The following is a 24,303-nucleotide window of genomic DNA, read 5'->3' as shown; positions in this document are numbered from 1 at the left end:
TCGTCCCAAAGCGGGAGGGGGAGAGGCAAATCTCGCGATATTTAGGCGAAGTTCTCGCGAGAGGGGTGAGGCTGCCGATGCGCATGTGGTACCGCTGGGGCATGCTGGTTTAAGGGGAACGTTGTTACGGGCTGTGTTCCCTCCTCTGCTGCGCTCCGCGCCCCCCGCCGGCTCTCACGGGGTTTGGGAGGGGAATTCATGCGAGTCGGCACCGCGTCGGAGGGCAGTGGTGAGGGTAGTTCGGGAGGTTTTGCCCACCCCCGCCCCCCGGGCGCCATTTTGTTCAGCCTGTTTGCACCTCCAGTCCTGGTCTCCCCTCAGGCTGAGTGAGTACTGAGCTCTCCACACGCATCTGCGCAGGCAGTCAAACCAAAAATGGGGAAGGCAGCTAAGCGGAAACGAAAGGCCTCAGTGTCCTCCACAGCCAAGGGCTCTGTGAAGTCAGCTATGGCCATGGTCAAGAGCAACCCCTTTGAGGTGAAGGTCAACAGGCAGAAGTTTAACATCTTGGGGAGGAAGACCAAGAATGATGTGGGGCTGCCTGGTGTGTCACGGTCCAAGGCCATCAAGAAGGTAAGAGGACATCAAAAGTTTGGAGGAAAGATGGCATCTGTAGATGTAGCTGTGGTGGAGAGGTTATAAGCCTGGAGCTATCCCAGGTGAGATAAGAGACTGCCTCTGTTGTGCACAGGGGGAGTGGCTAGTCACCTCACAGTGCTCAGGTGGTGATGGAGAGCCTGCTGAAAATGTCTCCCTCCAGTGCAATCCACAGGGTTTGGTAGCGCAAATCTCCTTTATTGCATGTGTGGGAATTATTCTTTTAAAGTTACCCAAGTCCAGAATACAGGGCCAATGTTGGCAAGCAAATACTGGACCAGAGTGCAGGTGGTTGTCAGGGTTCATTTTTAGTAAGTTTTGGCCAATGCAGGATGTTAAGCTTCTTGATAATGGTGCAACATTGCTGTAATAGTGAAAGCTTGAAAGGGCACTAAAGTCTGAATACAGCGAGAAACGTGTAGATACAAAGAAACTACCATTGATTTGGAAAACATGCAGCTCACTTGTGCATTGGTTAAAGACTTGAGTTGTAGAAGTGTGTTGGGATGCAAAAGAATGATCTGTGCTCATAGAATGACCACACAACTTAAGAAGAGTAAATCTTTTATCTTTCACCCTTACGCTGTTTTAGAATTGTCTCTTTTTCTTTCTCTACTGACATTACTAGCTACCTGACCAAAATCTGTAACGCATAAAGAAGGTTGTGTCATGCTATGGATCTGGGATTCCAGCAACCTACTCTATCCTTGAGTGAAGCACTGGAATTTTTTATGATCTGTCCCTTCAAACAAACCAGGAAGTTAAAACCTCTGTAGCTTCTGTTAGAGCTGGGGAAAAAAGCATAATTTGGAAGTATGCTCCTGAGATTCTGTCTGACATGTTGCATGCAATCTACTGTTGAACAGGATTTAAAGCACTTATAGAAAAGAGAATAACTTTTTAAAAATAGGCAAAAGGAAATGGATAGTTTATCATTTTGTATGCATCGTGAGAGCTGATGCATTAAATAAATTTTGATCAGAGGGGACATCAAATAATTGACAAAATTGCTTTTCTGTATTCAAGGCACTAAGAGATATTAAAGTTTATGCACAGTGTTTAAGCTGCATGATAATTTATGTATTCTGTGCAAGAAGTAAATACAAGGTGCAACTGGCACAGTAGTAGATGAAACCTGAGTTCTGATGCCAGTTACAGCGGTGTCTGAAAGTTGTGAGTGCTCAGTGAGGCTGCAGAAGCCTGTTGTAGGAAACTCAGCCTTTTCCTTCAGTGCAACAGTTTGTGAGTTCATGGTAATATGAATAGCAACAGTACCTTTTGTAAGATTTAGTTAATGTATTTTAAATAAACATGGATTTTTTTTCAGCTTAAACTTGACCAGCATTTTCTTCCTTTAACAACTATATAATATCTTCAATATGAAATTATAAATTAGCTTTTAGTCTTCATTACTATTTGTCCAGATTTTAGAAAACTTCATGAATGTTTAGTATCACATTTTAAGGTCTTTGGGCTTTATTTAATAGTAAGGTAAATCAGATGCTTGTCATGAATTAGATCACTGCCTTTGAAGAGTAAACCTGTCTCCTTACCTTTATCATAAATACAGCACATATGACCTCATATAGATCTGCTAAACTTCCTTTTAATGCTTTGATCCATAACCTCCCTGTGCTCAACATTAACACAGAGAGATAAATGTATGTACCCACTTGAGGTTTTTTATGTCTTAGATGACAAGACCAAAAAAGGTTCATCTGATACTGGGGCTTTTTTGCTTTCTTTAATTCTTGCATGCTAAGCTTCAGACAAATCAGAATTCTTCAGTGGCAATGCAGAGGTTTTATATGTGATAAAATAAAGGTGAGATACAGTGTACCATGTTTTATCTTCGTATGGGCAGCTTATAAGAGAACTTAAAGACTGTGAATATATTGTATGATCTTCCCATCTCTCTTCTCTTTCATTGCATTCTGATAAATTAGATTATGTTGCCAGGATAACATAGAGCCTTTTTTGCCTTGGCTTTGGCAGTAGTTATTCTCTTTAGTTTTTAATTTTATCTCTTTTTTTTTTTTTTCCCCTTCTAGCGTACCCATACATTACTGAAAGAATATAAAGAAAGGGAAAAAACAAATGTGTTTAAAGATAAACGTTTTGGTGAATATAATACCAAAATAAGTCCAGAGGAAAAGATGATCAGACGATTCACTTTGGAAAGACAGGTAAAGTATAGGAATTTTAAAAAAAAAAAGCCAAACAAAAAACAATAAACACTTAACATTTTAGGTTGGGAGTGTCCGCCTTATCAGAGGGGTTTGCAGGGTAATGCTTTCTTTTTTGATTTTATATGCTTGGAACTTTTATGAAAATGCAATTTTTTGTGGGAATCCAAAATTTTTCATGAAAACTTTCTGGTTTTGCAAGACAACTTCTTGAAGCAGAATTTTCTTTGATCACTGATATGCAAGACAGCCAGTTTTAAGCAGATTCATTAATCGATTGGTTTTCTTTGACTGCTTTGACTACTATGATTTGGGAATTGAATTAGGAAAAGGCAACCACCATCAAGTACACTTTGAGATTCCTGTACAGCTGTTGAACAGCAGCTTTTTCATTTGCTGATTAGAACTCTGTAACTTGCTGTCATTCTGTAATGTGAATTGTGTGTGCAGTACTGTTCTTTCTGCCTCATCATACTCAGTCTAGTAGTATAATACCATATTCTACTAATAATTTGTATGGGTTATAGTCTTTTTCATTAGGCCTGAAATATAAATTAAGAATTTATATTACTGATATATAGATAAAACTTAAGCTTTCTTAGCTTTTCTGAGTTACTCAATTTGTACATTAGTATAAGAGAGACATTATATTCCCTCACTTAAGATTTAATGTATTGGAACAAAAGTATTGGTCCCGTAGTGCTCTTATTCCAGTGTTCTGTTCCAGCAGAACACTGGAATAAGAATCTCCTCAACTAGCATTAAAAATACAGGCTTTATTAATTTGTTACTTGGGAACTAAAAATCTTGTTATTTAATTGGTTTCTTTTACTACTCTTAGCAAAATTACGGAAAGAAGAATATCTATAATCTTAATGAAGATGAGGAATTGACTCATTATGGCCAATCTTTGGCAGAAATTGAAAAACTAAATGATATTATTGATAGTGACAGTGACACAGAAGAAAGAGGAACGCTGTCAGGTAAGTCATGTCAGGTAGATCCCACTGCTGGTTTTATTGTTGGTACATGTACATCATTTGTTCATTACTCTCTTTCAATGACAAAGAGTATTTTGTAATTGGCTGGGATGTTTAAGCCAGATTTTATTACTTCTTAACCACACACAGAACAGCGCTCTGGATTTTAGCAGATGTTAAATTGGCACTACCTACCTGGCAAGCTTCTTTAATCTGTGGGCTTTTCAGCATGCATAGGTACCTGTATTTCAAGCCCTCTGGGCAGAGTATGAAGTGTGAGTTTTCTGGTTGCTTTCCTGCACATCTGCACCTAAATACTAGCTAAAATATAAAAAGCATGTTCCTACCTTATACAAAATGTTTGTCAGCGTAAATTTGTGTCTACCATCAATCTCTTTCGGTATGGCCATTCCCATGTGATGGTAATAACACATGATTGATTCAATAGTTTTAATTGCTCCTGTTCTCAAAGAATAGGGAGATACTGTCACAGCAGCAGAACTCCAGCACTCATGTATGGATTTGAAAAAGATTCACAATCTACTTTTCTTTTCCTAGCTGAATTAACTGCTGCTCACTTTGGAGGGGGTGGAGGCCTCCTTCGTAAAAAAACATCAAGTGGGCAGCAAGACGAAGAGGAGGAAAAACCTAAATCTAGGAAGGAACTCATAGAAGAGATGATAGCTAAATCTAAACAAGAAAAGGTGGGTTTTTAGCCCTGAAGTATAAATGAGCATTTCTGTCTTTGCAGAATAAAATAGTAGTAGCATAGAAAACAAAGGAGATAGCTGTCTAGGAGAAGAGTCAAAGCTCCTTGAATAAAGTTTGTCTGACTTTGTAGGCATTTTATGATATGCGTTGAATATCTGCCATTCTTTTGTATCCCCAAATCTCCCCTTCTGTCGACTCCTAACTTGTTTTCTCTATGCAACCCTTATGCTATTCAGCATAACTCTATATTGCTTGCTCCACAAACAGTGTTTACGCCTTGAAAATGTTAAATATTTTAAATTGTTCATTTACTAAAGACAGCATTTTCATTTTAAGCTGTAAATGCTGTGTCATGTTCATCTGAACATAACTGCTGGTTTTGGTTTGGGTTTTTTTTTTTTTTTTCTCTAGCAAGAGAGGCAGAGTTGTAGGGAAAGTGCACTAGAACTCACAGAAAAGCTTGACAAGGACTGGAAGGAAATCCAAACCCTTATTGCCCGCAAAACCCCAAAGTCAGAGAGAAAGGACAAAGAAGTAGAAAAACCCAAGGTAAGTTCTTGGCTAGACTGCTCTCTTTTGTTCTAATAACTTGTGGTATTGACTCGTAGTGACTGAAGTGTAAGGCAAAGTGCATCACTTTGTAAAATAAAATGTTGCCTGCTATTCACACTGAAGGAATGCTACAGTTTTAGGATGGTTTTGTTAGTTCAAGGAATATAGGGGTTTATATGATTTATCTGATTGTAATTACCTATTGCAACCTCTCTCAGATTTGATAACTAATGATAAGCCTGTTGAACAACACTGTTGGCTACAGCTTATTTGTATGACAAACAAATTTTCTTGAAGAACTAAAATTGAGACCATTGAATGCCTTTGCAGTGTTCCTTGGATAAAACAACTTTTATGTGACAACAGATGTTTCCTTGTTGTAAATTGGATACTGTCCCTACAAAAAGGGAATGAAAATATTTAACTTTTGAATAAATGTCTTATGGTCTCAAAGCTTTTTCTATCATTTGTGTTTTATACTAAGGGAAATAAACACTTAGATTTAAGATTAGGTATTGTGATGCATTGCACTAATTTTTTTTCTTGTAGAAATTTTGTATTATATTGCAGAACGTTTGTGAACTTCCATGAATTTCCATGTATTCTACTGCCAAGGAGTAAAGTTTTTGAAAGATCAAACTAATGAACTGATTTTATGGTAAAACTGATCTCAAATAACGAACAGAGGATACTGGATCAAAAGTTCATCTTTTGATGTATTGATTTTTGTTTTTAAGATGTTTTGTAATATGCTGAATAGTATGTTGGTGATGTGGTATCTTACGTCAAAAATTTTGCCATCATAATTTGCTGAAAAGAAAGATTAGTTTCCCTTGCTTCATGTGTGTGGATCCAGTTCAAGAATTATCAAGGATGCGAAGTGTTAATTAGTAACACTATAAAATTATTGTTGAATTGGAGAAAATTATCTAACCATGTGTAAGAAAAATTCCTAGAACTGAATTGTAGAGAAGCTGTATGGTTTAGTGACTGCAACAGGTATCAAGAAAACTCTATTTGCAAATCCAGTGTAATCTCTGCTAGTGACTGTTTTCCCAAGTATGCTGCTTAAATTCACTGAATATCAGCATCACTTTTTGTTTTCTTAAAGACAGGCATCTATGTAACTAAGATAAAAGCTCATTTCTGACAGTATAAAGTGAAATGTAAACTATAAATTTATGAATTTTAGCTGCTTTTTGAGAAAATAGTATTTTATTAATAAACAAGATTTTAATTTTTTTCAATTAATAAATAAACTAGTTAAAACTGGAAAAACAAATAGTAACTTAAATGGGGAGGGTGGGGAATTCCAGGAGAATTTCTATTCAAGTGTTCACTTCACTCCATTCCTTGTCTTAATACTGAGTTGAATGTTCTTGCAGCTTTCTTTGGAAACAGTCTCCTCCTTATATCTTAACAGTCTTATTTCTTAGCTGTTAGTCTGGCAGAGGAGTGGCCAAAAAGCAGAATAATAAAACTTAAGATAATAAACAATTATATAAATATTTCTGTAGCCTGATGAATATGATATGATTGTTCGAGAACTTGGATTCGAGATGAAAGCAAAACCTTCAGAAAGGATGAAGACAGAAGAAGAATTGGCCAAAGAGGAGCAGGCGCGACTCCAGAAGCTGGAGGTATACCATTTATGGTTTTAGATTGTTTTGTGGCCTCTCTTTTGGGAGTGACCACTTACATTCATTGCTTGACCTTAGATTGAAAGTGGCTGTACTGAACTGCAATTCGTCAGAGGGCGAATTCAGGAAATCTTCTGTTTGTGTTTTGCTTGCAATCCGATACTACAACAGAAAAACAGGCTTAGTACGTGACTAGTGAGGTTTATGAAATGAGTTGATCTTTCTACAATAAAAATGTAGTATCACTTTGAATTGCCTTTAAATGTTTTAAATTCTTCAGAATTGAGAGGTATTTCTAAGTTGGTAACGGGGAGTGTCTTGTTGCACAGCAGTTGAATTAATACACTGGCAAGTCATTTATTGTTCTAGTAGTGTAAGAGTCTTTCAGCGGTAGCATGTATATAGCTTTGCAGAGGAATAGGATTCTCTTGGGAAATGTTGCATGCTGTTCCTATTACATGGAGCTCCAAGTCTTACGGAAAGATTGAATAATTTGGTAAATGTTTCTCTCCCCCCTCGCCCCGCTTTTTGTTCTAGTATATGAGGGACGCATTTAGAACCGCAGGGATTCAGTACCTTCAGAACAGCTCAGTAGCAAATAGCAGAAAAGAAAGAAGGATATTTTTCTGTTCTGTTCTTGTGCATCAGAGAAGATGACATTATGTCTGGTTGCCCAGGTAGAAATCCTTCTGTAAATGATTGGTTCAGATATTGCCCATTGAGTCTATTTACAAATTTATTATATCTTAAGTCATAGGATATGATTGTGTGTACTACAGACTTGTTACACATATGGGAAACTGCAGAATCATAAAACTCTTTAGAAGCTTACCTTTTCTAGTAATGATGCATTGTCTCATAAGCAAAACAGATGAATTTCAAAATGAGAGAACATAATGCTTCTGGTAAACCAGTTTTAAAGCCTTCCAAGTAAGCTAATCCTGTTGTCTGAGCTGTTACCAGATTGCACTCACCTCAAAATGTAAGGTGTCATCAGCTTTTGCCCCTGATTTCTCAAGTTGCTGTTTTTTCTTATCAACTTGAGTAATCCCGGTTAACTTTTTTCCTTCGATTTTCTTAGTTGTAGTATTTGAGGGATTTTCCATTCTGTTGTAGTTACCTGATTGATCTAGATGGCTCACATCTGTGTGTGGTATTTCTTCTAAAACACAGGCAGATCGACTACGTCGAATGCGTGGAATGGATGAACAGGTGACTAAAAAGAAACCCAGCCACATGTCAGCTGATGATCTAGCTGATGGCTTTATCCTGGATAAAGATGACAGATGTTTATTGTCTTACAAGGTAAGGCTTAGAATTTCAGAATTTTCAGAGTTCTAAGAAAAGGGTAGGAAAATCAGTTTGGAAGTGATCTCTGTGGAGACCTCTGATCTAGCCTGTGCTCAAAGCAGGGTCAACTATGAAATCAGCAGTTTGCTCAGGGCTTTATCCAGTCTGTTCTTGGAAAGTCTCCAAGAATGGAGACTGCATGTCTCTCTGGGCAGCTTGTCCCCCGGAGTGTCCATACCTTGAAACAGTTTCTCTTCATATCCAGTCTGAACATACCTTGTTTCAACTTAGACCTGTTGCTTCTCATTTTCCTGCTGTGGACTGTCATGAGCAGAGTGTTGCTCTGCCTTCTCAATGGTCTCCCGTGTAGGTATGGGAAAGGTGGTTTTTAGGTCGAAGCTGAACAAGCCCAGATCTGCCCATCCTCATAGGGCAGGTGTATTCTATGTGGTCTTACAAGTGTCGAGTAGAGGGGAGTAGTTGTTTCTCTCAATCTACTGACTATACTCCTGCTATTATAGTAGCCTTCTATGCTGTTAGTCTAGTGGGCTGAAGAGAGGGCTTTAGCCCTTCTGGTCATGGTCTTAATTTCTGCTGTATTTGATATAGCTTCCACCAAATTTCAGCCTGAGGGTGAGCAGATTTCTGAAAGAACCCTTCCCCTATGAAGTAGCTTTGAGTAAGGTGGCAGAGCAATGTGATCTGAAAGCTGATGTAGCGAGTCACCCTAACTGTGGTGCATGTGTGTACATACTCATACTGATCCTCTCATCCTCTTACATGTAAGTAGCAAGGGAACTGCTCTTGTCCTTGAAGGGGAGGGTACAAATTGCAAATGTGAATTTAAATTGATGATTAATAAAATCAGGATGGGAACAAATATTTATCTGATATGCTATTTTAATACATAGAAGGAATTTCTTTTTCAACCAAGAATACTTCTGTAGGTGATGTTGAATATTTTTTTCATATCGTCTGCTAGTACATTCTGTGTTTGTGTTGATTCTTTTATTCCTCTCTTATTGCCTCTATTCTTCCAGTTTCTTACAGCCCCTTGGAAATACCCTATTATTCTTATATCTGTATGCATGTTTGCTCCTTAAAATCCCTTCTTGGCTGGCACTGCTGCCATTCACTGCTTGGGCAGGGTAGCAAGGCTCAGATCCTGTTTATGTGTATTTAATGATAGCTTTGCATGGTGATTCTGGTGAGGTGCTGTCACTTTATCAGTGTTTTAACTGGGAAATTGTCTCTGCTGACAGGATGGAAAAATTAATATTGAAAATGAAGAGGAGGAAAAAGATGAGGAGGAAGAAGAAGGTGGGAAGGAAGATAATGAGAATGAAGAAGAAAGCGAGGAAGAATCTGCTAATGAAGATGAGGAGGATGTTGCTGCAGATAGCCACTCTGATCTTGAATCTGACGTTGAAAGTGAAGAAGAAGCTGTAGGGAGTAAAGAACAGAAGAAATACAAGACAAATGAAAATGAATTACAGAATGTGGAGGAACTAGATCCAAAAATGGAAGCTGCCAAATCAGAGCTTCCCTATACATTTGCTGGTAAGTAAAGGACTGATCCAGAGATCCCTGTTGTCAGGGGCTTTATAACTGGTCTCTGTCTCTCCCTTGTAGGATCTTACGTATTCCTGTTCATCCATGAAGTTTTGCCTCATAGTTGTTGTCCTCTATTCCAAGAGTAGCCAGTAACTGCTGTTCTTCGTGGTCAGCCCTAGTCATGCTATGAGCAGTGAGAACCAGATCTGTTTCATCCCAGGGCTGTTTCTTTTCCTCTGAGCAGCCCTAGAATTGAAAGATAAATACTGGGGAGGAAAATGAAAAGATCTGTACTCCTTTCCGAAGGCCACCAACACATCCAATCCAAAGTACTAATGTTTTTTGCATAAGGGAAGCCAGAATAGTATTCTATTATCTATACTTAAATGAGAAAAGGCTACTTTCTCTAGTGTTTGAACTATTTTTATCAGACAAGATGCTTAGAGAGGCAGGATTCTGAGGCTTAATGTGATGTAACATCACAGTGGTGTTAAGACACTCAGTTTGACTCCTTTTGGGTCTGTGCCTTGGAGGAAGGAGGAGGCACATTTCAAGTAGTACCCAAAACATTCATTAATATTAATTACATAATGCATCTAACTATTGTGCTAGTGTAGATTTCTCTAGCAAAAGTATCTGTCACAATATTAAACAACCTTTCAAACAACTTCCTTAAGTGCTTGCATTTCTCTGTCAAAAGGAGATAACTTACTACACAAAGCCTTTTAAATTGCATTCAGGTTTTGCTTTAACCAGAAAGTAGTGACATCAAAATAACTCAAAAAACTTAACCAGTTAGGATGTCTTCTGACTTGTGGACTTATGCAGAAGACTAAATATATGCCAGGTTTTTTTAATAATTATTTTCTCTTAGTGGCAAGATTCTTAATATTCTTAATATCCTTCATACAAAAGCTAGTTAGGTGTGAATTAAACATAGAGCTAATTGTATTATGGTAATTTATGGTTGACTGTGTACTTAAGTTTAGTTCTGCTTTGTGTGTGTCAACATAGTTGTGCCTAGCTTAGGCAGCAAATATAGGATGAATTGAATGTTAATTGTTGAAAAACATTTACATTCTTTTCTGACTTATGTTCTCATATATGTAAAGTTACATATATGCCGATAGGTTATTAGTGTTTAAAAGGTGCTTATTTAAAAGCTGTATGGTATCTTTTTTCTGAATAATATTTTCACATTGGAAATTTGTTAGCTGTTCACTTGAATTAAATATGTTAAGTTTGAGATTTTTTCCTGTTCAATTTTTGTTTTTACTTTCTAGCTCCTGAGTCCTATGAGATATTTAAGTCTTTATTGGCTGGAAGAACAATAGAACAACAGCTTATTATACTGGAGAGAATTCAGAAATGCAATCATCCAAGCCTTGCAGTGGGAAACAAAGCAAAGTTGGAAGTATGGAGGTTTTGTTTTGTTTTAAGTTTAAAATTAACTTTGAATTCCAGAGTAAGTTTTAGTAGGTATTCAGGAAGCAGTATAAAACATACATGCTTCTATGTTGTAAATAGCAGTAGAATCAACATACCACTCTTCATTTTCTAACTTCTGTATCACTGTTCTTTTGTGCTGTTTAAGAATATGTAAAATAAAGAAAAAACCTAATAATTGTAACATATTTTGTTTCTTGCAGAAACTGTTTGGCTTCCTTTTGGAATATATTGGGGAGTTGGCAACTCTGGATTTACCAGAGCTCAAAACAATTGACAAACTGGTCCCGTAAGTAATAAATACTATGGACTTCTGCTCCTTTATGATTTAAAGAGAAAAGCTACATAGGGTAAAGCATTTAGCATGTTGTTTGTTTCAAATACTTCTGTAGGGATCGTAGGCAACTGGTAATTCTCCAGCTCTATAGTGTTTTAACTTTTGTGTCATATATTGCTTGAGCTATTAGTTATGCCAAGACATTCTCAAAACCTCAGAATGTAATTTTTGATCTGCAAAATGCTTTTCCTGGGTAGTTGATAAATAATGTTGTATATACACACAAACTTCTGTATCTGAAGTTTAGACTGCTGATTTTAAGCTTTGCAATGACAGTGTGTAGTTCCCTTTGCAATCTTTGTTTTTTCCATGGGTTTCCATTCTGTGAATCCACTCGGGAACTAGATGAAAATGGAATTAAATTTTAGTAAGCTTATACAAATGTTCCAAATAATAACTTTGCAGGAAGTTGCCGATTTGGCATTGTTGTCTTCAAATACCTAACAGGCATTTATAGTGACAAGAATGCCAAATTTGTCTCAGAGGGACACAGCAAAGGACAAGAGTCAATGGACACAGGCTGCAACAAGGGAAACTCCAATTAGATGTTAGGAGAAAAAATCTTCACAGCAAAGGTGCTGAACATTAAAACAAGTTTCCCAGGGAGGCTGTGGAATCTCCACCCTTGAAGATATAAAAAAAAACCTGGAAGCAGCCGGATCCAGCTTTGAAGTTCGCCATGCTTTGAGCAGGGTGTTGCATCACATGATCTCCAAAGATCCCTTCCAACCAAAATTAGTCTGTGATTCCTATCTTGACTTTGCAGGCTAGACAGCTTGCTTTCAGTGGGTTATTTGTGTGTAGTTTTCAGCATATGTTTTTTATTTCATGCTAAAGTAAATAAGTTTTAAAAAATCTGTTACATGTAGCTTTAGCATTCATTGCTCTGTTGCATTCGTCAGCAAGAGTACTGACCCTTTGATGCTATCGTGCATGCTGGGGCTCTGTAAAAAAAAAAAGTGTAAACACATTTTGATCCCATCTAGAACTAGGATTTATTAATATTGCTGCAGATGCTTTTAACTGAAAATACTGGAAAAACTCTGATGAAACAAATGCAGACTCCTGACTGCATCTCCCTGTAGGCACTAGCCATAGGCTGGGAGCTGACCTAACTTTGTGGGAGTTTTTTCTTGTTTTAAGTAATAATTTTGCTAACGACGTTGCTGCCTCACATGTTGTTCAACACTGCATGAGTATTTAGAGTAGTGGGCTGCCTAGTATAGGTCAGCGTGCCTCAGTGCAGTAAAATGTAGAGTTAGGAGATTCAGAAGGATATGTTTTAATCATAGCAGATGATTTGTGAGTGTATTTTAAAGTTTTTAATTATTTTTTTTATTTAAGATTCAGAGGCTACCAGATCAAGGATTACCTCACAAGGCTCGATATGAAATACATGTCTCTGTAAACTAAAAGTATTACAATAATCTATATACTAAGTGGCTATTTCTAAGAGAGAATAATTTGTTTCAAGGAATTTTTATTGTTATAATGTAGGTGGAACACAAGACATCTTCCTACAGGTGCTTAAAATTCAGGTTTTATATTAACATCAATGGTGTAACTTGATAATGACTTACATTTCTTGTTAATAGGCCATTGTATAATCTTTGCCAGATGTTTCCTGAGGCAGCCAGTGACAGTATTAAGTTTATCCTTCGAGACGCTGCACATGATATGGAAGAAGTAATTGAAGTCAAAGGCCGTGCAACATTTCCAGGTTTAGACACGGTAATGAATGCATACTGCTAGGAAAATCTCTTGTTCTTTCCATTAGTACAGAAGTGCCAGTAAATGTGAGATTACATTACATTTAATTTTATATTTCAAAGTATCTAATGAATTATTAGCATCTATGACTTATTAGGTTCCTAATATTTTAAATTGCCTCTCTGGAGATAAGTTGTAACAAAAACAGCCACAACAACAAAGCAATCCTGAGAAACAAAAAACAACCTCAGAGAAACAACACCCCCCCACACACACACAGACACACACACCCCCTTCAGAATAGAAGTGTGACTCTAATATGAAGGGGAAAATATCTTTAAATTACCACTCCAGCTTTCATAGCAGAACATTCTTTGTTTTCCTGATGAAACTTAGATGGGTAGTTCTAGGAAGTAGTGATACTGTAAGTTATGTCCTTATTTCTTTAATTGTATTAAGTGTGAACGTTTAAAAAAAAAAGTGCTCCATAGAAGTGCAGTATCTCCTAGGTTAACAAAAAAAACAATGAAATATTATGGGTATAAAAATACAGCTTTTCTTAGGGCTTTATATATGATAATTGCTAAATTAATGACTCAAAGAATTGACCTTCCCTTCTTATATTAGTAATGTTTCAAAATTTCAGTGGCCATGCTAAATGTGAACAGACTCCTTTTTCATTGTCTAGGTAAACGGCTGTTAGGGAATTCAAGAATGGAGCGTATGGAAAATGAGTATTTGTTTATTGTAATAAAAAGTTCCAAAGACAAACCATAAGTCAGTAATCCAAAGGGAGCTACTTGTTTTCTGTCTCCCAGCTTGATGAAGCAGCGCTGCCTAATGGAGTAATTAGACTATTGAAAGAAAATAGACTGAAGAATTTGCTTAGAAGACTTGATTCTTACAGCTTGGAAAATATTTGAGTTCTTTTGAGGAGTCTTTATTCAGGAGGAGTCTTTATTTTGCAGGAGATGTATTGCAGAGAGCTTTTAACTTCTATTTTTATTTTGCCACTGTCACCCTTATAACACCAATCGCACTTCTGACTTTCATTGCCTTCAGTGAACTTTTCCAGGTTTCAAGCTATCATTATCTTTTAGGGTGAAATTATATCACTCTCCTATTCTCAAACCACTTGTATGAATGAACATTCCGTAGACCAGTTGTGTTAGTAGACCTTATATGTGCCTATAGTTAATCTAACCTGAAATTTGGATTGTGGTATTTAGTAACCAGAACAGTTCAGGAGAGTATTTGTTTACAACAGAAACTTCATAGAGAGAAACAGAGTTGAAACAATAAAACTTTATTTGCATCTGGCTTACTCTGTAAATACTAGATAACTTTCAGAATTACCTCGCAACTAATGTTTAACATCCTTATGGCCTTGACAGGAGGTCACTTGTAGCTCTCTTAACAAGTCCCCTTTAGTAAAAGTGTACCTAATCACTGTTTAGTTCTGGCTGCAACCGTTATTTGTTGATGTGTGCTAGTGCCTCAGGATCCTGGTCACTTAATTATTGCTCACTTGTTTGGGCTGTAAGAGTATGTGATTGTGGTAGGCTGAAGGGGGTCAGATTTTTTATAAAGAGTAGAGGGGATGGGGACATAGGTCCTTCTTGGCTGTTCTTTCACCTGCTTCCTTGAATTAATGCAATGTTAGACTTATAATGGATATTCCATTTTTCTCATGTAACTTAATCATCTCAATAAATAAGTGATGTATCATATCAGATTCTCAAAATTATGTATATTGTAGTATTTTTAGACTATTACATGGCAGTTATTCACTAGTTACATATGTGTAAAGTCAAGATCCTGGGAATAATGTCTTACTATATTTTGCCTTACTCTTGTTTTATGTGCTATCAGCTTATTTATTTGAAAATTACATCTCTCCTGTTTCCAACTTCTGACTTCTGGCATCCAGTTGTAACACCTGCTTTCATGTACATGAGTCAGCTACTTACTAAGGTATGTTTATGATGTTATATCTCAGTATATAACTTCATTTCCTTGTTTCTTCCTAGGACTCCAAATATATGTGTTAGCATTAATGTATATATCAGAAATGTACTGAAAAGGCAGCTTTGTGTTTGGTATAGTCACAGATAGCAATTGGAAGAAAAAGTGAAGAGGAAAAAACCCTTGCAGAGTACAGTCCAACTCACAAACCCATATCTAATTACTTTTTCAAGCTGTCACACAAGAATTCCTTATATGGCAAATTATATACAACAGACCAAATACCATCTGAAATCATTCATTAGTGATTTCTCTTCCATATGTTGCATTTGTTCCTACTTAAGAAAGGTACTTAAAAATTGGCAGTATTTGTTTTCCTGGAAAATATACCTAATGCAATGCATTGTAGTGCAGTTAAAATATGTCCTTATTTTTCTATCCAGATATTCTGATATATGTCTCGAAAGTATTGAGCTAGTTCTTTTGCTGTCAGATAGCCAAGTTGCTCTGAGCCTTTTATTTTCTTATTGTTTGTGGTTTAGCACCTTCTAGTGGCTAAACCAGTTCTGACAGATTTCTTACTCAATTCTGCATATACTCGTCAGTGAGGGCAAAGGAAGGCCAATATGTTTTTCATGTAAGTCCAAAGGGTGTAATTTTACAGATTTTAGATGTGTACAACTTAATATTTTTGCTTTTTTGGGAGATCCTGTATTTGGTATGTATAGATTTTTAATCATGAATATTTTGTGCTTTTTTCTTTTAGTGTCGCATCACAACATTGCAAGATGTTATTAAAGGGTTATTTATATGCTGTTTGTTCCTGGAATATGTATCTCTCTCCAGAAGATTTGTACCTGAACTCATCAATTTTCTTCTTGGAGTACTTCACATATCTCTACCCAAAAAACAGGCCCAGGGTGAGTTAATTTAGAGTAAATAAGTAATAAATTCTAGTATTAGGGTTTATCTTTTAAATTTCAATAAAATATTTCACACTGAATTTGTTTTGAACAAGACCAAAATCATCTGATAAGTTAACCATATACAACCGTGATTCTTAGGAATCTTGTTACGAACTAGGTCCTCTAGTTTTGTTGGCAGGAAGGAAAAAACTGAACTTATTAAAGGAAATGAAGTTATGTTGCCCACAGTGCAGTATTTTGGCAATATTGTTGTTCTAAATAGACAGTGTGATTGGACTGTGCTCTGAAATTCAGTCCCTAATGCAGATTCCTGATGAGTACCCTATATCTTCACAGTGAGGTAGCAGCTAATGCTGCAGATACTCTTCTCTTCAGCTAATAGCCGTATCACTGAGATAAGTGAGATAAGTATATTACAAAGTTGGTATTTTTGCCTTTTATTTATTTCACGTGGATTTGTTGTAGCGTAACAGACGGCAACTATCCCCACAAGCAGGATCAGTCTGTGCCGTAATGTAACTGTGTAAACTTAGCAACTTACATAGACAACGGGGAGAAGAAAACTGTCTTTTCAATTTGATTGATATACTAGCAAACAGTTGGTATTTGCCAGTCTTCCTCTTTCTTCAACTTCTTTTGGATTAATTACTAGCTTTAAAGTTATTCTACACATGGAGCTTTTTTGTTGACAAGTTTAGTGACTTAAGATTCACTGATAACTAATTCATGTGTTAGTATCTCTCTCTGGCCCACTGAGTGTCACTTAGCATGTGTGAAGAGACTGCAGGCAGGACATTATCAAGTGAAAAAATGAATTGTTTGTTGGAAAACTCACAAGACATCTGGGATTTAATGAATTACAGGCTACATATTAATATTCTTGTCACTCTTGGTAAGACAACTGAAGAGTCCCTGTTCTCTGCATAGTCATCTGTCTGGTGAGGAAGGTTCAGCTTCTGTTGCTGCAGTATTCCAGTACATCTTCAGTAGTACCAAAGTACTTGCAGCTCCCCCCGCCTCCCTTCCCTGCCCCCCTTAGGATTTTTACGCTGTTCCATGCTGGCATTTTTTTCTTTTGAATTCTTGAGTTACTAATGATCCCTCTCTCAACAAGCTTAGCACTACAGTTTCACCTTTATTATCTTGTATGGCTGTACCCTACAGACTTTCTCCCAGCTGCTTCTCACAGCTTAACAGTTTCCTCTGAAGTGTGAGCCAAGGTTACACAGCTGGGCTGTATCAGAGCTAAGCCCTGGATTCTCAGAACACAGCTCAACTCTTAGAAGGAGGTGGGAAGAGGTTACAGAGTGGGTGGGTTATGTAGGACTTAGTGTTTTCTCCTTTGTATTTTCTCCTTTGTGTAATCGCTTAGGAATGTTTGATCTACAAAGGTTTTTGGTACAGTTAAAAGATAGGATTCTGCAAAATCAGATAAGAAATTATTTTAAAACATTTAGTGGTAATTGATGATCAAGTGTCAACCTCTTTTTTTTAATTTCCTTTGTATTTCTGTTAATGATTTTGCACTAGTTAAATTTGCATGGTGTTGGTTTTTGTTAGCAGTGAGGAAAAGCTCAATAAAAGATATGTTAGAGGCACAGTGTTCTCTTTGAGAATTTTTCAGTCAATATTGATGTTTTGAAGTTATTAAAGTATCCACTCATATTTTTAAATATTTGTGGTGGAAGTATTGCTGATAAATGTGATGGTTAGGCTGTCAACACAGAATATTTCAAAATGAGCACACATCCAGTTCTCTGGAATGTTGATATACTGTCACACCAAAATACTTCTTGGGGTTCAATTTTGACAGTAAGTAGAATTGGCAACTAGAACTCTTATTGTTGTAATTTTATGAGCTTGATCCATGAATTTCTCACATGAAATTATATGGAATACAACTTCACAAAAGACTGAAATACAGCCTGCTTAAGACTTAAAAACAATTATTACCTTAAAGAAAAAAAGCTGGAGGTGGAAGGAGTAGGAAGGAATTGTCATTGTTGATAGCCTTAGCTAGTGGAATTGTTAATGAGATCTGTTATCTTTTCACAAGTAAAGTAGATAATAAAACTTGCATATCTTAGTTCCTAATCTTGCATATGTCTGTGTGTGTCAATCTCTGACAACTTTGGGTTTCAAAACTTATGAATTATTATTTAAACATACTGTCTTCTGGCCTATCTGTAGAGTGCCATGTACAGATTCTAGAGCAAGTAAATAATCTTAACTTACAGTTTGAAAAAGTTTTGAAATAAGTTCCATTGCAAGCTTGCAGGATGTAAGGAAAACAAAAAAGAAAAAAGTCTAGCACAGAAGTTGCAGATTTTCTCCCTTACCATGACATTCCTCAGATGTTTCTCTCATGTTGCTCTATTAGTACCATTTCACAGATCAGATTATGATCAGAAGCACAGTGATTCTTAAGCATTTTCTTTATGCCCTGTCCCAGTATGTATTCTGTATTCCATGCTATTCTTGTTTTGAAACTAATTAGCTGGAGTAGGAGAGGACTTTACAGCATGTATCTGAGGGCCCCTGCTGAGAGGTCATGGGAGAGGCTTGGTGATTTACTGCAACAGTGGGCTCTCCCTGCTCCAGCTCACCTCGCTGCTTGACCACTCTGGTCAAAGCGTTTTACTTGTAACTCCATGGGGAAAGCCCCATTCCTGCCTTTTCCTCTTAAGCGTATCCAGTACTCCATCCTCACTGGTAGTTTAACTGTGCATCCTGTTCCCCACAGGGCAGACATGTACCTACATGTCTTCTCTCTCCCCATACATAGAATCCTAGAATGGCTTAGGTTGGAAAGGACCTCAAAGATCATCTAGTTCTAGCCCCTCTGCCATGGGCAGGGACACCCTGCACTAGACCAGGTTGGCCAAAGCCCCATCCAACCTGGCCTTGAACACTTCCAGGGGTGGGGCATCCACAGCTTCTCTGGGCATCCTGTCACAGTGCCTCACCACCCTCACAGGGAAGAATTTCCTCCTAATGCCTAAATCTCTCCTCTTTCATCTTAAGGCCATTACCCCTTGTCCTGTCACTCCATGCCCTTGTAACCAGTCCCTCCCCATCTTTCTTGTAGGCCCCTTTAGGTACTGGAAGGCTGCTATAAGTTGTCCTGGGAGCCTTCTCTATGCTAAACAGCCCCAACTTTCTCAACCTGTCTTTTTATGGAAGGTGTTCCAGCCCCCTGATAATCTTTGTGGCCCTCCTTTGTACCTGCTTGAGGAGGCCCGTGTCTGTCTTGTACTGGGGACCCCAGAGCTGAACACAGTCCTCCAGGTGGGGTCTCACAAGAGTGGAGTAGAGGGGCAGAATCACCTCCCTCGACCTGCTGGTCACATCTCTCTTAAGTCAGGTGATTGGCTTTTTGGGCTGTGAGTGCACATTGCTGGGTCATACTCAGTTTTTCATCCACCAGTACCCTCAAGTCCTTCTCAGGGCTGCTCTCAAGCCACTCATTGCCCAGCCTGTATCCATGTTTGGGATTGCCTTGACCCCTGTGCAGGACCTTGCACTTGGCCTTGTTGAATTTCATGCAGTTTGCACAGGCCCACCTCTCAAGCCTGTCAAGGTCCCTCTGGATGGCATCCCTTCCCTCCAGCCTGTCGACTGCACCACACAAACCATGTTGGCTGTCACCAATCACCTCCTTATTTTCCATGTGCCTGAGCATAGTTTCTAGGAGGATCTTCTCCATGATCTTGCTGGGCTAAGGGGTGAGACTGACCAGCCTGTAGTTCCCCAGGTCGTCCTTTTTCCCTTTTTAAAAATGGAGTTATTTTTCTCCTTTGCTAGTCACTAGGAACTTTACCAGTCTGCCACAAGTTTTCAGATGTAATGGAGTGGCTTAGCAACTTCATCTGCCAGTTCCCTCAGGACCTGCAGATGCATCTCATCAGGTTCCATAGATGGTCTTGAACCTGATCTTCTCCTACAGTGGGCAGTACTTCATTCTCCCAGTCCCCGCCTTTGGATTCTGTAAATTGGGTGGCGTGGCTAGAGCACTTACCTGTGATTGTACCCATGCTCCAGTGTTTTCCATTATTTTAGAAAAATGTAATGCTGATAAAGTATTTTTAAGGCAGCATGATTAAAAATATAAAGAGTTCTTAGTTTTTATGCTTTCAGAAAGAATGCTTAGAATTGATCTTGTGTAATGATTATTGTTCTTGGGTTTTAGGGTATACTGTAGTGCATCCATTTGCGCCAGTGGGAAAAAATTTGGAACTGCTTTTGGTGTGTGATAAGAAGGATCTGGAAAGTTGGCAGAAGCAACATCTGCCATTGAGTATTGTGACTAGATTAAAGGAAGCCAGCAGAACTGAAATGAATCATATCAGGTACGTAGGGAATATGAACAGAAGAAATCTCAAACAGACCATATTTTGGGTAATCTTAGTGACAGTGCTCTTTAGGAGTAAAACTGAGTAGTGAGTTGTTCTGCTTTATTTTTATGGTACTACTCTGTAGCATATGAAATTGCTAATCTTTTGCCAGAATGTTATGCAGAGCACTTGTTGGAGTGCTCAGCCCTTCCATTCTTTCAGAACAGCTGTGAACTGAAGAGGAGGATGTACAGACAGGAGGTGCTGACTATGAACTGTCAAGCTCTTCAGAAGCAAATAACTGTATTTACATACAAACACTACGTTAGAAAGTGTCACTTAAGTAATAAAACACTGAAGTTAGGAAAAACCACAATTAAACATGTTCATTCACTATGTTCAGCCTCATTTTTCACCTTGTGCATGTGTTATGGTATAACTTATTTCAGGAATGAGTAAGCATTTTGTTCAAAAAGAAACCCAAAATAACTAATACTGTTTAAAAAAAGTTTTAGAACTTCAGAACCAGTATAAAAACTACCTGCCCTACAGAAGTGGCAAAACCACAATACTGCTTGTGGTCTGTGCACTGACATAAATATTTGCTGCTAATGGATTTCTTGGGTATGTGTTTATAGTAGGAGAGTAAAATTTTTCGTCTGAATTAACAACTAGAAACAGCGTTGTAACTGGTTCTGTCAGGCAGTCTTAATAGTAGACACTGCTGATGCTCCCAAATGTAATTAATTTGATTCATTTTGTTTGAAAATCCACTACAGTTTTTGCCAGTAAAATTGTTAAATGCTTTTGTGCATTAACAGGTTATCATGTCTAGCCCTGTGTTTTGACCTTATTAAAAAATGTGCAGCTCTGTACGAGTCTTTACCATCATTCCATGAAATAATGCATCCTGTCAGAATACTTCTTACACAACACATGCCAGTGAATGAACATCCTGAACAAATGCAGGTATGTGTTCCTCAAGAATGAAATAATTGATCATTGTTTTATTAATAAATTCTGTGATCTTCATCTGTGTTTAAACAAAAAACAAGTATAAGCATCAGTGAGATTTTTTTTTCAAGAGTCAGGTGTTTGCCTTTTGAGATCTTCAAAACTCACAGTGATGTTTCTGTGGAAAAATCAGAATGGAGAATGTTTAGAAAAGAATTTTTTTTTTTACTGTGTATCTTACCTTGTCTCTCTAATGAATAAAATAGCACTTAGCTTGTAATAACGTAACATTCCATGATTGACTTAATCTGTAAGAATAGTAGTCCAGTCATCCAGTTGCTCTTGTACGTCTGTAATGAATCTGTAAGAACTTGGTACAACTAAATATGTGTACCAAATTGATGAGGTAGTATTTATAACTGCCTAAGTAAAAGTAACATAAATATGCCTGGTTAGCTACCTTACCTAAAACAGGGCAGTTGTTTATTTTTCTAGCAACGAGGTTCAAATTTTTAATCTCTTTCTTCTGAATGTAACAGAATTATCATTTTCTCAAAGAGGCATTGTGAAATATCCTTAGAGAACAAGATTTTGTAATGTAAATGATGCAAAATGGTCTATATTTTTTACCATCAAAATAAACAACATGAACAATCATTCTTAAAATGACCCTGGAAGGCAGAGTCTGAGTTAGCAAGACTAAAGCCAGTTTTCTTCCTCTGTTTAGGTGAAACTACCTGCAGACCTTTCTTATGGTCCACAATACCATCTTAATAGACTTCCAAAAGTGTCTAAAAATTATCCAGCCTGGAAGGCTTACAGCAATTCAGTATTAACAATCTCCTAATGAATAGCAGTGATTTTACTCAGAAAAACAACATATGGGGAGAACATTACTGTTGATTCAAGTTACACTAGTTTGTGAATTATGGTGTCTTTGATATGCTTTTAAAATTGTGATTTGATTTGCATTTTCAGGAATGGTATCATAGTGCTCTGAAAGAGCTAGAGAACAAAGTAAAACACTATGCCCCACTGATATGTGAGAAAAAGAAGCCAGTGCCATTGAAACAGTATACACCTAAAATTGTGAAAGTGTAAGTAAAGCAACACTTGATGCAAAGGAAAAGTGCATTTAAACGTTGATTTTCAGCAAGCTAGAAGGATTTGGAAAACAGGACGTAGAACAGATAACTTCTTGTGCTAGATTTTGTGCACAAATCACAAGGGACAAGCTACTTGGGTGGTAGGGAGGAAAAGAAAAAAGAATTTTAAGAAATAGTGCAAAGATCATCTTGTGGAAAAAGTAGCACTGGAAATCAACTCCTGCCCATATAATCAATTGTAAATTAATAAATTTCAAGATGAAAGGAGGTTGTTGTTATTATCTAGTCAGGTACCTTACAGAATGCTCTTGTCAAGCACTCAAGTCTGATCAACAACACTGAGTAGTTTGTATGTATGTGAACTATGTGAAGGTAAGGATGGATGGTGAAAGTACTGAGGGTGCTTCACCAGTGCAAAAAAAAGGCAGACTACTCCTGCACTCTGCATCACAGATCATAACAAATAATCAGTCGGATTAAGCATTCCTTTAAGCATACTTACTTGCCCCATTCCACTCTTTCCCCCAACCAAGCAGTTTTCTACCTTCTAATAGTAGCAATGACAAAAAACATGGGTTTCCTCCCCCCTTTTTTTACAGAGCTTGCAATGACCATGTGCATTTTTGTATTCTGTTTTGGAATTAAATTTTAATAACACTATTTCAGTTTTGTAGATAATAGAACATTATTCTGACTCAGGAAGTCTGCCTCATATTTGCTGCTGACTTATTTAGCCATGTTGGTTATCTACAGCAGCATAAATTGTCTGCCTTATTTATTCCTGTAGTTGAAGAGGACAGCTTTCTTCTGCTGTACATATTTATCCCCAAGTAACTGATCAGACTTTTTTGTAGAATTCTTCTGTAGAGAAGGTCTGCAAAAACTTAAAATATATTGGGACATCCCATCTTTCTCCAGACATCTTTCATTCTTCTACTCTAGCTTTTTCAGTCTGTTCAAAATGCAGGCTACGTACGGGGGATTGAAGTGCAAATGCTTGTCATTTGCATGATGATGACATGCAGTTAGAAGGTCTGGTGAGTGTTTTTCCAGTATGTTCATTGGGAGGCTTCTTATTTCACAAGTTAATCATGATATGCGGGAATTAAAATACGGAGTTAATATTCATACAAAAACTCACTCCTTATAAGCATGAAAAAGTTGAGTTTGTTAAGGTGTTCTGTGCTCACACATGCATTCTCATTTCAGTTTGGAGTTTGGAAGAAAGCAAGGAGGTAGCAAGAAGGAGCAAGAAAGAAAGCAGTTGATTCAGAAGCATAAACGTGAACTTAAAGGAGCCATTCGTGAGATTCGGAAAGATAACCAGTTTCTGGCTAGACTGCAACTTTCTGAAATCATGGAGAGGTAATAGAGCCTTTGTTTCAGCACCAGTTTGGGGATGGTTCTGCTGTGTGTTTGTTTCTTTGCTGCGTGCCAAGACTGACAATAGTGATCAACCATACTAAACTTAAATAAATAAATTTGGACAATTTTGGGAAAAACAAACATTTTCAATAGAGGTAATTTTAGTGTTTGCAGTTTCTCTATTTTAAGAATATGCAGAATGTTTTTATTTAAAGTGTGTGTTGGTGAAATTTAAGAGCTAGGAGGCTTTTTATAAATTAATAATTATTGTCTGAATATACTTACTTATTTTGCCTAATACAATCTTTCTGAAATATTTTATATGTTGATTGTTTGTTTTACAGAGATACAGCCAGAAAAAGAAAAGTGAAGGAGCTTCTTGGTAGCCTTGCTACACAGGAAGGTGAATGGAAAGCAATGAAAAGGAAAAAAGGGAAGAATTAATTGGGACTCTACACAGGAAACTTTGGGTTTACTGCCATATAAAACACCCCAATCCTATGGCTTTTGAACAGATTTTAGTTGCATTCTTTGGATGCATTCCTGTAGAGGAAACAACATCATCAGATCTGTCTGAAAAAGTGAGCCTGGTTATTGGAAAAATCCACAGGTTTTCATAAGGAAAATAAAAATAACACTTTTGTATGCTA

At 37.4% G+C, this 24,303-nt stretch overlaps 1 protein-coding gene across 1 annotated transcript; it reads left to right on the top strand.

The window, feature by feature from the left end:
• Window positions 1-56: 56 nt before the first annotated feature.
• NOP14 (NOP14 nucleolar protein) lies at window positions 57-24,303 on the top strand. Its single transcript, XM_054824226.1, has 18 exons — window positions 57-573; window positions 2,649-2,783; window positions 3,625-3,766; window positions 4,322-4,467; window positions 4,886-5,023; window positions 6,544-6,666; window positions 7,840-7,971; window positions 9,219-9,516; window positions 10,794-10,924; window positions 11,160-11,245; window positions 12,889-13,024; window positions 14,876-14,977; window positions 15,735-15,888; window positions 20,084-20,243; window positions 21,050-21,197; window positions 22,161-22,279; window positions 23,498-23,653; window positions 23,998-24,303. The coding sequence occupies exons 1-18, from the start codon at window positions 376-378 to the stop codon at window positions 24,095-24,097; spliced, it is 2,604 nt and encodes an 867-aa protein (XP_054680201.1). The 5' UTR covers window positions 57-375; the 3' UTR covers window positions 24,098-24,303.

The sequence above is a fragment of the Grus americana genome, chromosome 4 (assembly GCF_028858705.1).
Source record: "Grus americana isolate bGruAme1 chromosome 4, bGruAme1.mat, whole genome shotgun sequence".
Lineage (NCBI taxonomy): Eukaryota > Metazoa > Chordata > Aves > Gruiformes > Gruidae > Grus > Grus americana.
The sequence above is the reverse complement of the archived record's forward strand: the minus strand, read 5'-3'. Positions and strand labels throughout refer to the sequence as shown.

Excerpts from the sequence above, each read along its gene's own strand:
- NOP14 (XM_054824226.1), top strand. The coding sequence starts at position 376 with ATGGGGAAGGCAGCTAAGCGGAAACGAAAGGCCTCAGTGTCCTCCACA. Across the intron at positions 3,767-4,321 it reads AGAAAGAGGAACGCTGTCAG|CTGAATTAACTGCTGCTCAC; the intron begins GTAAGTCATGTC and ends TTCTTTTCCTAG. Across the intron at positions 15,889-20,083 it reads ACCCAAAAAACAGGCCCAGG|GGTATACTGTAGTGCATCCA; the intron begins GTGAGTTAATTT and ends CTTGGGTTTTAG.